The sequence below is a fragment of the Gigantopelta aegis genome, chromosome 4, assembly GCF_016097555.1.
Source record: "Gigantopelta aegis isolate Gae_Host chromosome 4, Gae_host_genome, whole genome shotgun sequence".
NCBI lineage: Eukaryota > Metazoa > Mollusca > Gastropoda > Neomphalida > Peltospiridae > Gigantopelta > Gigantopelta aegis.
In genome coordinates this window covers 34,622,702-34,642,308 of record NC_054702.1, presented here as the reverse complement: position 1 = coordinate 34,642,308, position 19,607 = coordinate 34,622,702, and the positions used below count along the sequence as shown (strand labels likewise).

The following is a 19,607-nucleotide window of genomic DNA, read 5'->3' as shown; positions in this document are numbered from 1 at the left end:
GAATCAGAATCAGAATAAGAAACAGATTCAGAAACAGAATCGGAATCAGAAACAGAAACAGATTCAGATTCAGAAACAGAAACACAGAATCAGAAACAAAAACAGAAGAGAACAGAAACATAACCAGAAACAGAATCAAAATCAGAATCAAAATCAGAAAAACAAAAACCAAAGAAATAAAAACCCACCCTGCTACTAACTCGACATTGAGTTTTAAGTACTGTTCGTCCTCTCCCTGGAAAATAAATTTTACATCCTTCCCTGGATCTGTTATCATGTGTGATGACGAGAAAATAATTTCTAATGACATGTAGCTACTGAAGCTCGTCGGTTTCCTTAGTTGCTATTACAGCGGGGACCTCTTTTTTGTAGGTGTGTGTGTGTGATCACAAAAGGCCTGTTGTTACTCGGTCGCTTAAAAGTAGGAGACCGGATTAACAGAATGACACACATACCTGGAAACTGCCACCAGTTGACCTTAAAATGACGCGTGTCACGCGGTGATGTTTACCTAGTGGAACAACGACCTTTCCATGATGCGTGTCCTATACCAGGCCGCATCTGTCCCAGGACTCGCGTGTCGCGTTGACATTCACACAACATCATGGCACTACATTTACAGCAGGCACATTCCTGGTGGACCAAGAGGATATCAAAGACAGACGAGTTGGAACCTTCAGTTACATGGTTGATTGATGGTTACAGACTTAGTCTTGGCGCTCTGGGTCGACCGTTTGAACTAGTGGTGGGCCAGTGACTGTTAAAGTTTGTTTTGTTTAACGACACCACTAGAGCATACTGATTTATTAATCATCGGCTATTGGATGTCAAACATTTGGTAAATTAGATATATATTCTTAGAGAGAAAACCTGCTACATTTTTTCACTATTATCAAGGGATCTTTTATATGCACCATCCCAAACACAGGATAGCACATACCACAACCATTGATATACCAGTTGTGGTGCACTGGCTGGAATGAGAAATTGCCCAATGGAGCCACTGACGGGGATCAGAGGATGTTAAAGACAGACTTGTTGGAACCTTCAGTTCATTCAAGGACGTGTTACATGGTTGACTGATGGTTACAGACTAGTCTTGGCGCTGTGGGTCGACCATTTGAACAAGTGATGTTCCAACAATCGATTATACATATGTATTTTTTAAATTATCGATTAGGCTCTACCAATGTGATAATCGATTAGAATATCCCATACAATATTATCGCAGAAAATCGAAATATATATATATAGAGAGATAGAGAGAGAGAGAGAGAGAGAGGAGATAATAAACGAGTTACCAGTTATTATCAAATTTATGTCCCGAGTGAAACTATTTTCAGTTGTTACATTAATACTAGTATATATATATATATATATATATATATATATATATATATATATATATATATATATATATATATACACACACAGTTTGGACGATACAGATATTCTAGGGTTTGGGTTGTTTTCATGTTTAGGTTTTAAAGCAAACAAATGTACTCACTTGTTTTTTTCATGTCAGGTGAGTTTCCAACTAAATGTGGTTGGACATGATCAAGTTGTTTGAGAAAATTAAAAACGAAATTGGCTTAATTTTCCCCTATTGAAGTTTGTTTTGTTTAACGACACCATTAGAGCACATTGATTTATTAATCATCGGCTATTGGAAGTCAAACATTTGATAATTTTGACATATAGTCTCTGAGAGGAAACCCGCTACATTTTTCCATTGTTATCAAGGGATCTTTTATATGAACCATCACACAGAAAGGATAGCACATACCACAGCCTTTGATATATCAGTCGTGGTGCACTGGCTAGAACGATAAATAGCCCAATGGGCCCACCGACGGGGATCGATCCCAAACCGACCGCGCATCGAACTAACGTTTATCACTGGGCTACGTCCCGCACCCTTTCCCCCATTGAATAGATATTAAAGATAAAAATTAGCGACTTGTAGGATCCATCCGAATGAGTACGACCACGGGAGTATAGTTGTAATAATTCAAACCTTTCTAACTTCATAATATTCCAACAGACTGAATACTCGAAAGTTGATCGCTTGATACAAACCGACTCCCAAAACTAGCTTGAACAACATTTTCCTATACTGACAGTGGTGGTGGTGGTGGTGGCGGCGATGTAGATCGCTATATATCTGTTGTTACCATTCAGTTATTTGGTTAAATGCCTGGTGCTCTAATTCAGTCATTTACTTAAATGCCTGAACATTTTAGTCATTTTGTGAAATGCCTAAGGGTCACGGGCATTTTACAAAATGCCTGAATATTTCAGTCATTTTGCCAAATGACCGATTTGGTACTGCAAAGATGTCCAACATAAGACAGTATCAGAGAAAACATCTGGCCACAACCCAGAACAATCAGAGAAAAACTTTTGGGCAAAAGAGACGACCTGCTGCTGACTGTGACACGGAGACGGTAAAACTCACGATTTGAATTTAAGGAGCATAAAGAAACTGAACGCAGAAGAAGAAGGGAAAAAAAGGGTAAAATTAGTGCTTTGAAAGATCTATCCTAGTAAACACGACAATAGGTTCATGTTGCTTATAATTCAGGGTTTTTTTCCGATCTTCATATAATTATAACCGATTGGTAATCAAAAGTTGATCGTTTAGTGCAAACCAATAATAACTGATGATCGGTGATGGAATTTCTACCGCTCGACTCCCGATGATGATGATGATGATAACTACTTTAACGTGCCCATATACCACTAGGGTTTCGAACACGCCCATCCCGAGTCTGACCTCCGATAAGATCGGTGGCCGGACTCGGGATGTTTGGGGGGTAGTGTTGAAAATGGACAGAATTTTGAAAATAGCATCCCGACACCACCGGATAAACATTCTCAGCAGTTAAATTGCGTGCTAAGGGCAGCATACATGAACTATAATTGCATGTTAGCATAGAACTGTTTAATCAAAGTTTAACTGTTGCGGCTGATTATTGTTTAGTCATATCTGCGGTCCTGGCGTTCTGCTTAATGTATCTACTAGTATTGTCTTGCAATATCTGACTTCCAAGGTCAACTGGCGGGAACATCCGATGATTACCGACTGCTTAATTGGTATTACTCAACGGTACTTCGGTCGTCGAAATGGGAGTGTACATACGAAGAAATAGTCAAGTGGTCGAGTAGCCATCCATTCTGTATTACTTGACATCTGTATATATTATATAACTATATTTTAATATAACATGCAAGACCAGCCTCGGCAGCGTAGTGGTTAAGCCATTGGATTTGTTTAAAGACATACTGTCACGGATTTAAGGACCTTATTTCTCTAAAAATGGATAGTAAATAAAAATTACATTAATTGTTGGAAATCAAATCTAGCTATCGCATCACCTTAACTGAACCACGATGGAGTGAAATCTATGCCAACCCTCTCGGCAATTTTAGTTTTTGAATTATGGACCATTGCCATAATTCAATTATTTTTACAAAATATCTTTAATAAATGGAGTATGGTGGTTATGAAGATGGTTGAATAAAGTACATTTAGGGACAAATCAAATTATTTTTGTTCAGGTAATACTTTGTTAGGTCATTAAATAGGTCAGTGGTCTGTGACAATATGCCTTTAAAGTTTGTTTTATTTAACGACACCACTGGAACACATTGATTAATTAATCATCGGCTATTGGATGTCAGACATTTGGTAATTCTGACTCGTAGTCATCAGAGGAAACCCACTACATTTTTCCCAATGCAGCAAGAGATCTTTTATTCGAAATATAGTCTTTTTTCCCCATTAGTAGCAAGGGATCCTTTATATGCACTATCCCACAGAGAGAATAGCACATATCGCGGCCTTTGATATACCAGTCGTGGTGCACTGGCTTGAACGAATAATAGCCCAATGGGACCACCGACGGGGATGGATCTTAGACCGACAGCGCTACAGGCAAGCGCTTTACCACTGGGCGACGTCCCGCCCCGGTGTTGGCATAGATTTGTTTTCCTGAGCAAAGACACAGAACTGAGAATGTTTTTTTCCCCCATTACAATTTCGTATCGCTGGTTTTGTTAACAATCCTATGCATACTTTTATAATACGATAATCAAACTCAACATCGTACGTTTGTAACTGAAGTGGTTATCTTTTATGTTTGTAACCGTGATACGCATATCCATATAATAAACCCCCTAAAACAAAAACAAAACAAAAACAAATTAAACAAAAAATCAAACAAAAACAACCACACATACACCTAACAAAAATCAAACAAATAATAATAATCACAATAAAAACAAAAATAAATAAAAATCAAACAAAAACAAACCCAACAAAAAAAACCCACCAAAAATAAATAATACCAAACACATTTTTTTTAAAACTTTATAGGACAGCTTATTGTTCATATAATTACGAACTTTCCTTCTACATTAGGCCAAAGAAAATAATAGTTGTGGTTCCGATTACCCGACCGTCCCTAGAAAACCGTGCTACCCTAATGTTTTTAAAGAAAATCACACAAAACAAATTTTAAAAAAAGAAAAGAATTGCAAACCGTCAGAGTTTAAATTGATATCACCAACAAGTGGATTTTTGTTTTTGTTTAACTTTTGCACAATATTCAATTGAGAATAAAATTGCATTCGCTTTAACGTTTATCACAGTAGTGTTTTGAAATTCCAGAAAATACCGAAACAGAAAGAAAAAATTTCTACGAAAAATATGTTCGTAGATTAGTACCGTTACATACTCTGAAAGCGAATACTTTGTAGGACCTAAATTTTAAAACATTTGAAAACAGCATGTTGGTGCACACATGGAAACAGTAATAAATGTATTGAAGATGAAGTCCCACGTTATAATCGAGTGTACAATGTACACTGACTCGCGTCTTAATTTAACACGTTTAGCACATTTCTTTAACAAAGAATACAAGGTCTTAAATAATGTTCACAAATTTTGTTTTTTAATGTGTAATAAGAACCTAGTTTTTAATACTGCCAAAACCCTTTTTTAATGCCAACACGTCGCCGAACTCTTTTATATATTCTTAACTTACATATGGTAATACGTCCTTTATTTTTTGGGGGGTTAATTTACTAATATTTCTTTAATACAAAATTGATGGTAATAGTCGGAAACTTTTAAGTATAGGTATCTTTTACCTTTAGTTCCTGTAAGGAATCGCTTATGTACTATTATACTGTATTTTAAATTGTATTTTATTACTATGTACATAAGATGAAACTTTAATAAAATATCTGTCTGTCTGCTTATTCGTGTGACAATCTATTTTGTTGTTGTTGTTGTATGTATTGTAATGTTAATTTGTTTTAACTTTATTTTATTGTTGGGATGGGATGTACCCCAGTGGTAAAACACTCGCTTGATGCGCGGTCGGTCTGGGATCGACCCCCATCGGTGAGCCCATTGGGCTATTTCTCGCTCCAGCCAGTGCACCACGACTGGTATATCAAAGGCCGTGGTATGTGTTATCCTGTCTGTGGGATGGTGCATATAAAAGATCTGTTGCTGCTAATAAAAAAGAGTAGCCCATGAAGTGGCGACAGCGGGTTTCCTCTCTCTATATCTGTGTGGTCCTTAACCATATGTCTGATGCCATATAACCGTAAATACAATGTGTCGAGTGCGTCGTTAAATAAAACATTTCTTTCTTTCTTTCTTTAATGGTATTATTGGTTTAGTACAAACTCTAGACAGTCCCTTTAATGGTATTATTGGTTTAGTACACACTCTAGACAGTCCCTTTAATGGTATTATTGTTTTAGTACACACTCTAGACAGTCCCTTTAATGGTATTATTGGTTTAGTACAAACTCTAGACAGTCCCTTTAATGGTATTATTGGTTTAGTACACACTCTAGACAGTCCCTTTAATGGTATTATTGGTTTAGTACAAACTCTAGACAGTCCCTTTAATGGTATTATTGGTTTAGTACAAACTCTAGACAGTCCCTTTAATGGTAGTATTGGTTTAGTACACACTCTAGACAGTCCCTTTAATGGTATTATTGTTTTAGTACACACTCTAGACAGTCCCTTTAATGGTATTATTGTTTTAGTACACACTCTAGACAGTCCCTTTAATGGTATTATTGTTTTAGTACAAATTCTAGACAGTCCCTTTAATGGTATTATTGGTTTAGTACAAACTCTAGACAGTCCCTTTAATGGTATTATTGTTTTAATAGAAATTCTAGACAGTCCCTTTAATGGTAGTTCATATTATGTCACACAAGATATAACATAATATATTATATGGGTTTTAAAAAAAACAATAATGACTAAAATAACGTATGTTTACTTCTGTTACCTGTTTAAAACCATTTAACTTTTCAGGTTTTATTCAGAAAAAAAAAAAAAAAAAAAAAAAAAAAAAAAACCCATTTATTATCCCAAACACATTCTGCCCATGTCAAGGATGGAAACTATTTATCATTTAATATCACTGTACTTAGAAGGAAGTTTATAAATCACGTGTCATTAGAGTGCAGTTTCGAAAAGAGTTGGTATCTATCACAACACGTTATTTAACATGAAGTATACAGAAGGAATGTTTTACGGCCAAGCAGAATAATGTGTATGATTCCGATTACATAAGCCAAAAATATTAGGGTATGTAGGTAGGCTAAAGTCCTGAGGGTTTTTACTCTCTTTTTTTAAGGCAAATTATTTAGGGTAGGTAGACATTGTATAAACCTTTTTTTTTTTTAAAAGACTAACATATTTTATATTGAAATATGGCAAGAGAGCAGTGAATGAGTGGATGTTTAACGTAACCCCAGCACACAAATACACATCCGCTACTGGGTGTCAGAAAGGGCTGCAAGAGAGCACGGTTTTAATTATATTTAATATAATATTAAAAAAAATTAATATATGACTTTAAATTTCGCTATAAGATTAATATAGATGTATCTTATGTGATATAAAGTAAAATAATTAAACACCATGGAAACAGTCTTTAAGTGATTTTTGTTTGTTATATCTATATGTCTAATTTGACATCCAACAATAAAATACGGAAATAAGTCCAGGCCCGTACGCACCCCCCCCCCCCCCCCCCCCCCCCCCCCCCCCCCCCAATAGTCTGCCGAGGTCCGTCCGCCGTGCATGTGTAAAAAATATATTTGACATATTTTGAGACAAAGAAACATTTCAAATTTACTTCCCAGAATGCAGGAAAATGCATCTTCTCATTCTAGATTTAAACAAATTTCGGAGGGAGGGGGGCATGCCTCCGGACCCCCCTAGCAACTCCGGCCCTTTGGGCCGTCGATTACGCACCCCTCCCCCCATATAAATTTCTGTGTACGGGCCTTTAAAGTGACGGTCTAGTTTGTACTAAAACAATAATACAATTGAAGTGACTGTCTAGAGTTTGTACTAAAACAATAATACAATTGAAGTGACTGTCTAGAGTTTGTACTAAAACAATAATACAATTGAAGTGACAGTCTAGAGTTTGTACTAAAACAATAATACAATTGAAGTGACGGTCTAGTTTGTACTAAAACAATAATACAATTGAAGTGACTGTCTAGAGTTTGTACTAAAACAATAATACAATTGAAGTGACTGTCTAGAGTTTGTACTAAAACAATAATACAATTGAAGTGACTGTCTAGAGTTTGTACTAAAACAATAATACAATTAAAGTGACTGTCTAGAGATTCTAGCCACTGTAACATGTTTTTGACCAATATGTATCCTTTTTGAATTATTAAAACTACAATATAGACGTGTACTTACATTGTCTTGCTGGTATCCATCGATACAATACTCTCCATTTTACTCATTTTAGAGGTTTTATTAAAGGAGTATATGTTGGAAAAATGCCTATCCAAGCTGCCGTTACCATACCAATCACTGGACGTTGGTCGTATGCATATCCAAGATGCCTTTAACATACCAGTCACTGGACTTTGGTCGTGCATGCATCTCTCCATAGAAAGTAACAGGTTCTCTCACTAGAATAACAAACCAGTACTCACAAGCCTTAAATCTGACCATGCGACACGTGGAAACATCCGTTAAATGCTGTTTAACAGCGTGTACCGTTATGGATCTATCTCCCACGCACAAAAAATATTTAATAAGCTAGCGTATCTGGGAGTGTCACCGTGTCCTTGTTTATGGCCGAACGAAAACCTCGAGCTACGAACGTCCTTTTGAATGTGGCAAATATCAATAAAGGCCAGTCGCAGAAATTGCGTGCGGAACTTCACGTCCTTGGGCGCGACAATCAATTATCGACCACATCGTGTATCGCTGGGAACACAATCGGAATAACAAAACACAACAACGTACCGGTACGGACACACTCGGCATATTACATCCACAGACGTCCAAATATTAGGCGCAAAATTCCAGTTACAAGTCTGTATACGTCTAATAGTAATCCGCAGTACGTAATCCAATAGCAAGCACTCTGTATGCAAATAGGTTGATAGATTCCATTTATATGCGTCCCATGGTGTTTCTGTGGGCGATGAATTCACGTGCGATGTCACGCTGCGAGGTCCCAGATTCAAGCATCCCTATGACTCGCCATCTGTCATGAGGCATGGCATGATGAAATTGCATCAAACAGTTCACTAATAGTGTTTTTCTGACTTCTGGACTTCTGAAGGCTGCACAGAGTGGCAATGATTTACGACTGAATGTCTGGCCTTTTATGATGAATTCTGGACAGCATGTCTCTCGAATATTCCATGTTTCTTGCACAAAGCATGCAATCGCTGCAACAACTGCTTGGTTGCATTTCTTTGAGCTGTTTCATGCACATTTTCTCTGGTTTACATCCATAAATCCATTCACAAATTTATTACTTCAAACAATCCATGTCACAATAAAGTTTGTCTTTGAGTATACTTAGATTTCTATGGTACGTGAATGAATGAATGTTGAATGATACCCCAGCACAAAAATATAAAATATATCTCGACTATTGGGTATCAAACAATGGTAAATATTTAAACGATTCGGTCATCAGCATCAGTATAAAAATTATAAAGTTAAATCTATGGTATGTGAGCAAGAGTGAGAGCACGTTCATTAATAATTGATCATCGGCTATTGAATGTCAAACACTAGGTCATTCTGACACATAGTCTTTTATAGAGGAAGCTAAAAACTGTCCATTAGCAGCAACATAATTTTAATTAGCTCTGACAGGGATGCATAATGAAGTTTGTTTTGTTTAACGACATCACTAGAGCACATTGAGTAATTAATCATCGGCTATTGGACGTCAAATATTTGGTCATTCTGACTCGTAGTCATCAGAGGAAACTCGCTACATTTTTCCATTAGAGAACCATAATATACGACAGCCTTTGATATTCCAGTCGTATGGCACTGGCACCAAAACACCTCACCTACCAACTGAGCTAGATCCAATCACCGGAAATATTAAGATTTAAAAAAAAGATTGTAAAATAGTTAGCATTTAATTTGTGAAACAAAAAAAGCACACACACACGCACGCACACAAGCACACACACACGCACACATACACACAAGCACACACACACTCGCATACATACATATATTATCACTGGCACGCATACTCACACACCTGCATGCATACACCCCCCCCCCCACACACACACACACACACACAGAGAGAGAGAGAGAGAGAGAGAGAGAGAGAGAGAGAGAGAGAGAGAGAGAGAACCCATGTATGTTAGTCTAACCGCCTTTGGCATTATGAAAAAGAAGGTTAATTACGTGCATGTTACATATATTAGGGTGGCCTTATATTAAAAGAGATAAGTTATAACATGTACGTGTCTGCTTAATACACTTACAGTGAAATACTATTATGTGTGTGTGTGTGTGTGTGTGTGTGTGTGTATTATCTTTTGGAGTTTTGGAGTTTTTTTTAGGTGGGAGGGGAGAGTACATTAATTTTTTTTATTAAACAAAGAAAAACCTCTAATCTATAATATATGTATGTACATGTAATAACTGACAAATGATACTAAAATCGTGATTATCTGGTAAACATGTTTCAAACTTCAGTGACGTGTGTAATAAACAACGTAATACCACACAGCCTACAAGACGAACACTTCGTAAACTAAAACAAACAGCGTATAAATGTAACACGACTAAGTCTGTATGCACGAACATGTAACGACCGTATACGGTACCCCATATTATATTAATAATATCATTGTCAGTGTAGGCCCTAAATCGTTTTATCGGGATCAACAGAAAGATACACAAAGTCATCTATCGATTTCCGACTATGAAATACAATGGATACTCACTATGAATGAGATACAAAAACTGCTTAAATACCTCTTGGTGCGGTCTGCTAGGAAAACAACAGCTTCAGCATGATGTCACAGATGGGCTTTAGAAACTGCGTGCACTTGTTACGCGTTCCTCCAAGGTGAGTACGGGCTGCGTAAACATGTTTTGATCTACGAAATGGTGTCACTGGGTTTGAGTGTGTAGGCAAGTCCTATAAATAAACCGCTGTAACGTGGCCACGCTCGCAAGCGGCCGGCACACATGAGAAAACGATGAAATAAACCCGATCGTGGCTGAGAAAACCAATCGGCTGGCGCCGAATCACATCACAGTCGTCACGGAATGTACCGTTAATCGTTCGGCTCTCTTCGTGCCTGTCACGTTAGAGTTTGTGTGTATTTTCCTCCTTTAAAAATTGACCTAAATCCGACCGTCACTCGTCGCCGAAGTGTCCAGTAACCAGGCGCCGACCCAGGGGTGGGTAGTGGAAGGTGCTGGAAGTTCGCACACACCTTCTCCCAATTTCGAAGTGCCGTCTAAAATTTTCCGTTTGACGGATAAATGTAATAAATTAATTTGTTTTTTTTGGGATACATGTAAAATTCTGGTCGGCTTGTTGTTTCTAGGGAAGATATTCTTTATGCATATTCATGTCCTTTTGAACGACACCACTAGAGCACATTGATTTGTAAATCATCGGGTATTTGATGTCAAACATTTGGTAAGTTTGACTTATTGTCTTAGAGAGGAAACCCGCTTCATTTTTCCATTAGTAGCAATGGATATTTTACATGCCCCATCGCACAGACAAGATAAATAACAAACAAAATCAAAACAAACAAAACAAACAGATAAAAACAAAACAAAAACAACAACAACAACAACAAACAAAACACAACAGCCCAATAATAAACAAACAATTAGGGTTTGGCGAAAAAGAAGTTTGGGTGGGCAGGATACTGAGTATTAATGAAGTTTCAAACATTGGCGGATCCAGAAGGTTTTTTTTTTTAATTCATCATTCACAATACACAACACTAAATTGCCATGAAAACGAGTTTCTGAGCATTGTTATTTCAAAATATTTACGGGAAGCACGCACCCGAAACCCCATTATAGATCACGCTCGCTTTTGGAGATCTGTTCATTTGCCTTCGAGAAACTCAAATTGCCCGTTTTAAAATTATGTGACCCCCTTTACAAAACCCCAGATCCGCCCCTGGTCATACATACCAATATCCCATCCCATTTATCACCATTTAGTATAGATTTCACGGTACAGAACACGCTGTGTCTCAAATTTTATATGTTATGGTCAGGTAAAAGACTAGCAGAAATATATATATATATATATATATATATATATATATATATATATATATATATATATATATATATACACACACACACATATACAAAGTTTTAACCATCGTCATCATCAGAACGCTATAAAACCAGGAAAACGTTTATGTGACAGAAATCTCAACAGTTCAATGGCTTCAATATGGTACTAGTATCATCCCCAAGTTCAACCAGAAAACGTTTCGTTCGCGAACTATTTGATTGGTTCCCGGCGTGGCTATTTGGATTACCATAAGGTGCATAAACCAGTCTAGCGGACATTTTTTCCCTCTCGCTCTGGCTGAACTCAGCCCTGCCCACCGTTGCATTACGTAATGCTTTGTAGGACGTTACAACGCTTGCTAAACTGGTTTTAGCACTTAACGTTAAATGAATGCGAGAGGGCGAGAATGAGTCAAATCGTTAGCGGGTGTTGGTGATAAAACCCATATCCGGGACACAACCTGGCTCCAACCTAAAGAAAGAGAACAACCAATTTAACAAAGGGTTGCATTTCATAAACACTGACCAGTGATCCATGACTGATATATCAGATGTATGAACAGGACAGTCCTGTGGGAAAGGGCACTTAAACGACTTTCTACAAATAGCCCGTGTAGTGGTGGTACATTTTCTCTGTGATAATTGCATATTAACTTCTGTCTTTGTCCTGATCAGACAACCCAGGAAGTTGTATGTCTAGGGCAATATTTAGGGGGGGGGGGGGGGGGGGGGGGTAGTAAGAATCATTGGCGCAGTAAGATATAATGGTAAGAATGTAATAAAAAAAGTTTAAGTTTATTTTGTCTAATAACACTACTAGAGCTCATTGATTAATTAATCATCTGCTACTGCATGACTGAACGTCAAACTTTTGGTAAGTCTTCAGAGGAAACCCGCTACATTTTTCCATTCGTGGCGAGGGATTTTCTACATGCAATTTCCCACAGACAGGACAAAATATATCACAGAGAATGTAATAAGGGCACAGTAATATAGGTTTTATCGAGCTGGACAAAAATTAAAATGTCACGTGTTTGAGTTTTGGGGGCATAAGGTACGCAGATCCCTCACGCTCTCGCCCACTGAAGTTATGTCACAGGTGACACTACGTTTGTATATTAATTAGATATAAGAGCAAAACTACAATTAATTTTTTTTAAATAATATAGACGGTGTCGTGTGCAGTCCGTATCTACTGTTTCATCGCGATGACGACGACAACGGCCATCATCATCATCATCATCATCATCATCATCATCACCATCAAAAACAACAGAAACAGCTACAGCAGTCAAAAAAGATATCACCACCATCATCATCATCAGCAACAACAACAACAACAGAAACAGCTACAGCAGTCAAAAAAGATATCACCATCATCATCATCATCATCAACAACAACAGCAACAGAAACAGCTACAGCAGTCAAAAAAAATATCACCATCATCCCCGTCAGTGGGCCCATTGGGTTATTTCTCGTTCCAGCCAGTTCACCACGACTGGTATATCAAAGGCCGTGGTATGTGTTATCCTGTCTATGGGATGGTGCATATAAAAGATCCCTTGTTGCTAATCGAAAAAGAGTAGCCCATGAAGTGGCGACAGCGGGTTTCCTCTCTCTATATCTGTGTGGTCCGTAACCATATGTCCGACGCCATATAACCGTACTTAAAATATGTTGAGTGAGTCGTTAAATAAAACATTTCCTTCCTTCAGCAACAGCAGTCACAACAACAACCAAAACAACCTAAACAACGGATACACCTACAACAGTCAAAACAGATATGATCATCATCAACAACAACAGCAGCATTAACAACAACAACAGTCACCAAAACGCCCACAACAATAAAAACATATTGCTGTTGTAGAGACGTGAATTCACACAGCGCCGTTCACGTTAATTTGATCAAGCGGTAGACGTATGAAAAACAGACAAATCATAATAGTTGTGTGTATGTAACAAAAAACCGAAGGCTCGCGTCTGTTAATGCAACATGTAGACAATCGATATATTCTTAATCAATGGTTCAGCGCGCTAATTTCAAAAGAACAGCTGGTGGTACTTGTCAACATAATATTAACTACTTGTGCCGGCATGACATTACAACACAATGCAGATTTACCAATACACACATATGAGTACATATATATATACAATATATTTGTATATGAGTACATATTTTTAATGAATGTATCTCTATACTGAAGTGTCCGCCCACCTGCCCGCCCACTCATATATACAAGTAAAATTAAATATATATCTGTATTTACAGCATATGCATGATGTACCAGTAGTGGTGTGGTTAAGCTATCGGAGTGAAGGCTGCTAGGTACTGGGATCGTATCTTGGTATCGGTTTCCTCCCATAGCGAGCACTAACAGTTCAGAGGGTAGGCGTCTGGCCAATACTCTGACCTATATCTAGCTAACCAACTACACTAACAACTACCTGTTAACCCACTGTACTGGGCAGACAGCCACGATAGCTGATGTGTGTGCAAGGAATGACACGAATAATATATACTTCTACCTACCACTCAATCTGCCTGCTTGTCTGCTTCTGTGCCTACCTTAGACCTGCATATGTATCTTCCTACCTATATACCTGCCTAGCTCTAGTATATGCCTTTGCCTACCTAGCTCTAGTATATGCCTTTGCCTACCTAGCTCTAGTATATGCCTTTGCCTCTGTCTGCATGTAGGGGCGCGACGTAGCCCAGTAGTAAAGCGTTCGCTTGATGCGCGGTCGGTCTAAGATCGATCACAGTCGGTGGACCCATTGGGCTACTTCTCGTTCTAGCCAGTGCTCCAAAACTGGTGTAACAAAGGCCGTGGTATGTACAATCCTGTCTGTGGGATGGTCCTAAGTTATTTTTAATGCTAACCCGTCGTGTGTGATCTTGGATAAATGAACTTTAATCTTGGAAAGATCAACATATAATATTGGAAAGATCAACTTTAATCTTGGAAAAATCAACTTTAATTTTGGAAAAATCAACAACCTTTAATATATTGAATAACAATAGAAAGAAATATCACACTATTGTAACTGGGACACATAGCTTTAATATATAGAGGATACTCCCCGAGTATCTTGTGATAACATAATTTATCAGCACGAGTTGATAAAAGTATGAAATCCGAGGCTTGCCGAGGATTTTATACTTTTATCAACGAGTGCTGATAAATTATGATATCACAAGACACTCGGGGGGTATTCTTTTTATCATCCATTATCATTCTTTTCATTTGCGATAGTTGTAAACAATGTCAGTAATGTGGGTTGAATGTCAGCGGTAGACTCTTTAACTAGCAGAAAGGCACCGCAGTGGTGTGACGTCACTAATGGTAGGTTATGCTGAAACAAACACAGAGACGTAGCAAAACAGTCTTGTGATTAAAATTTGACCAATCAAGATTATAAGAAGCGATATCTCCGCAGGAGGTATCGCAAATTATAGTGCCAGCGATATCTCCTACAAAAGCCGTTAATGGATGATACATTAATTAACAAACTAAGTTTAGACAGAAATATTACACAATTATAATAGGACCACATGCCTTTAATATATATTAATTAACAAACTAAGTTTAGATTAAAATATCACAATATTGTAACAGGGGTATGTACCGTTAATATATTAATATTGTTAATTAATACATTAAAGGTACATGTCCTACAGCCCCTCAAATTCATGCAAAATTGATAGAGATATTCAGGCAAAATGTGCTAACCTAAAACATTTATCCATGTATTTCCATCATTCTACCCTCAAAATTAGTTGTAATCCATGTAAAATTGTGTAGTGATTCATTTTGCAGCGTTATATATCTGTTTAGTAGTAATACTAATATGAAAAATTTTTGTTATTCTCGTTTAATTCGGTCAAAAAATATTGTAATTTTATACTGTCAAAATAAGCAGGGTCGGATCCATGGTTTTTCTAGGGATGGAGTACAACGCTTAAAATGGGTATTTACATTATTCTGAAGTACACTAGCATATATTTTCTATATGACAATCTTCCACAGAAATATCAAACTGACCATTGTTAACACGTTCCCTACTAAACATTGAATTTGGATTTTTCAGGGCACTTCGAACTTTTGAGGGGCGCGCACCTCCAACACTCTTGACGGCTAAGTCCTACAATTAAATTAATACAATAAACTTGACTGAACTGATCTGAATTAACCTCGCGAACATTTCTTGCACAGTCTTACTAATATACATTATCGTAGCGGGGTTGGGACATGCATTTCCACAGTTAAATCTGCCCCCACCTCGTCCAATGTGGGTGGCTCCTCAATATAAAATTGTTCGCACCCAGTTCCGACTTCAACGGTCCGATCAACAAACATTCAAACAATCAGAGAACACTTACCTCTATTCATGTGTTATTTATTCACTCAGCACTTGTAGAACATTTGGCAACAGTAGTTAGCTGTTGTCATTAGATCCAGTAGTGTTAGATCCATGCACAGATAGTTTATATTTATACACATTTAAAATAAATATGATTATAAATGATTATATTAAATGTCAAAAAGTGATTCTGTTCGCACGTTTCAGAATGTACGTAGTATCGCGTTGACATCAATAAGCACATTAAAACAATTAAAACGTCAAAGCATTGTTGACGTCACGTCAAAGGACATTTTTATTGCAACGTTTCGGGCCATTTTCGTTATATAAATAAAGACCAAAAAAATCTGGCTTGAAAGATGCATCATTACTTTTCTGAGGTGTGATTTTGAATATCTCAGATTTAGCAGGCGCGTGTGGAGGAATTTTAGCGGTGTGTGTGTGTGTGTGTGCTAGATTGGCGGGAGAAGTTTATAGAAAAGTCGAGTCATGCTCCCCCGGAAAATACATTGGAAAACCCCCAGAAATTTAGCTTAATCTGGGGCGGGCGGGGGGGGGGGGGGGGGGGGGAGGGATTTTCACTACCGAAACTTCTACCCACTGCACACGCGCATGTTTAGATATTTTACACCCAATAAGCAGAAAATTTTATCCAATTAAGGTTCAAGCACGCTGTCCTGGGCACACACCTCAGCTATCTGGACTGCCTGTCCAGGACAGTGGGTTAGTTGTTAGTTGGTTAGTGGTTAGTGAGAAAGAAGAGGGCGTAGTGGCCTTACACCTACCTATTGAGCCCTTATGAACTCGCACGAGGTTGGAGCCGGTACCGGGCTACGAATCCTGTACTCACCGGCCTGTAGTCCGATGGCTTAACCACTGCGCCACCGAGGCCTGTAACTCCAACAAGCACTTACCACCAAAAGCCGACAAGCACTATGCCACCATAAGTTACCTCCCTTGTATTGAATTTGTGATCGGTAAAGTTCTGCTGAAGAATTCTAAATTATCAAACATCACAGGCATGTGTGCAGGATTTTTAACGACGTTTAAAGGGGGTGGGAGGTCGAGTCATGCCTCCCCGAAAAATATATATTGAAAAAAAACAATTGCTTCAGCAGCGGAAATGGGTGGGGAGATAGGGGTTCGACCACCGAACCAGGGGCGTCGGCTGCCACCCAATATTTCGGAAATTTGTTTTGAACAGTTTAATATTTTCACAATATCGCCCGAAATTAGTTATCTTTAAAAATGTTTCAAGCAGGAACACCCCTACAGCACCATCTGCAAGACACTCCTCCCACGCCCACCCTCTCAGCTATCCCAATGTCAAATTCATTTCGACGCCCCTGCAAACCCATCATGCGCCATGACAATTCAAGACGCATTTCTAAAACGTAGTTACACAATACAAAAAGTAGGCATATACCATCCAATATATGGTGTGAGCAAAATTGACACATCGAAACGCTTCTTAGTAATGAGTGCGTCGTTAAATAAAACATTTCCTTCCTTCTTAGTAAAAAAAACCCCCAAAATAATAAAATAAAGAAAATGCCCTTCACAAAACAAAACAATTGCATTCGGACACATCGACAAGAACAGACTGAATATACAGAAACGAAGATTTTATTATGAACCGAATTACATCACACCAACGTTTAAATTGAAATACTTTGAAAAATAAATTTGTTTTTCAACACGACACCGCTAGAGCATATTGATTTATCAATCATCGGCTATTGGATGTCAAACATTTAGTAATTTTGACATATATAGTATTCAGAGAGAAAACCCGCTTCATTTGTTTTTATTAGTAGCAAAGGGATCGTTTATATGCACCATTCCACAGACAGGATAACACATACCACATATCGCGGAACAGGAAAACCATTAGGTCTACAGAGAGGGATCGATCCTACGAACAATCGCTCCTCAGGTTCGTACTGCCCCACGTGTAGTTTGAATCCAGATTAACATGGACCACTAACCAGTGTTACATACTAGTAGTCTGTCAACGACACCCCATGCGTTGTCGGGGATTAATCCATACCTCGTGTATTATTGACGAATGCTTTAGACACTATAGTCACCTACGACTTTTTATTGCCGTACGGTGTCCAAATGTTTATCTTCTCCAATTTGATAAATATTGTTTTAATCAATATTTATGTTGTCGGTGTTATCGGCATTGTGCTATACAACATGTGAGCGTTTAAAATGAGCAATAAATTAAATAATCTGCCATGTAAGTATCGATACAGTATTACCTATTATGGTGTGACTTGATTTGCCTTCAGTCTGAAAAGTGATATAGTCTGTAACAAACACACTAGACTAGATACCCGAATTAAGAATGCTACTCCGACAGATTAATACATACATACATACATATATATATATATATATATAGAGAGAGAGAGAGAGAGAGAGAGAGAGAGAGAGAGAGAGAGAGAGAGAGAGAGAGAGAGAGAGGATAATAAACGAGTTACCAGTTATTATCAAATTTATGTCCCGAGTGAAATAATTTTCAGTTGTCACGAGCTTTAGCGAGTGACAAATGAAAATTATTTCACAAGGGACATACATTTGATAATATCTTGTTACGAGTTTGTTATTCTATTTATTACCTGAGCTATTTTTTCACACACGTACATGTATTAAAAGGATATAAACCGCTTTACGCACTGTTCTGGGTATTGCTATAACTTTGTAATTTAATCACGTCCATAGATCATTTTCAAAAACAAATGTCCTCTTTATTCTGGTACAAAATCTATAATGAACTGCATTAAAATGACATTTTGTTATAAATTTAACACCAAAAAACAGACAGCCGTATACGCAAATTCTTTAAACTACATGCCGTCATTGTGTTTGCCAAATCGTGATGACGTCATATTTAGTACCGACAAGGTCATTGATTTGTAAGCGTCAAATCATCCAATAGTATTGTTCGTTAGACCAATGCATGATGATTTTTATTTTCCCCGTTATGAGTGCCTGTTGGGGTAATAAATAAATAAATAAATATATATATATATATATATATATATATATATATATATTACTGATGGAAAGAAATAATAGAGTAGTTAGTTGTGTATAAAATACAGAGATGAATTGTGGCACTGCATGTCAGTGTACTGTAGGGTTGAATAATGAATGAATGAATGAATGAATGTTTAACGACACCCCAGCACGAAAAATACATCGGCTATTGGGTGTCAAACTATGGTAATGCAAACACAGTGATGATCAACATCAATATAAAAATTCAAGATTTAAACAAAAACAGTGTACAGAACTGTGCAAAAATACAAATATCACAGATAGATACTGACTTATACTCAAAATTTCAATTTTGTGCTGTATTGGCCATTCTCAAAGAGAATGTTACACCCCTGCACCACAGTGAGGTTACAGCACGCGCAGGGGTCTGTGGGATTGACGTACAGTAACACGGTAAATTTCCTGATACTTGTGGACGAGGATTTTGGTTGTAGTCAACATTTGATGTTACTACTCGCGTGTTCGTTTATTTCTTTCCATCAGTATATTTACGACCATATAAATATATCTAATTATTCATAATCAATTTTACAATGTATGGTTACCGTGATG

At 37.6% G+C, this 19,607-nt stretch overlaps 1 protein-coding gene across 5 annotated transcripts in view; it reads right to left on the bottom strand.

Annotated features, from left to right (window-relative positions):
• Positions 1-10,726, bottom strand: part of LOC121370447 — a 35,512-nt gene extending 24,786 nt beyond the window's left edge. The window contains exon 1 of one of the 5 annotated variants that reach the window (XM_041495678.1): positions 10,288-10,726. Coding sequence is in view for 2 of the 5 variants with exons in the window: in XM_041495675.1 (XP_041351609.1) it covers positions 7,763-7,959 (197 nt within the window). In the remaining 3 variants the exon portion in view is untranslated. Of the gene's footprint in view, positions 1-188; positions 854-7,762; positions 8,588-10,287 lie in introns of those variants that run through there. The other 4 variants (XM_041495677.1, XM_041495675.1, XM_041495679.1 and 1 more) reach the window with 4 other exon arrangements.
• Between the last annotated feature and the right edge of the window lie 8,881 nt (positions 10,727-19,607).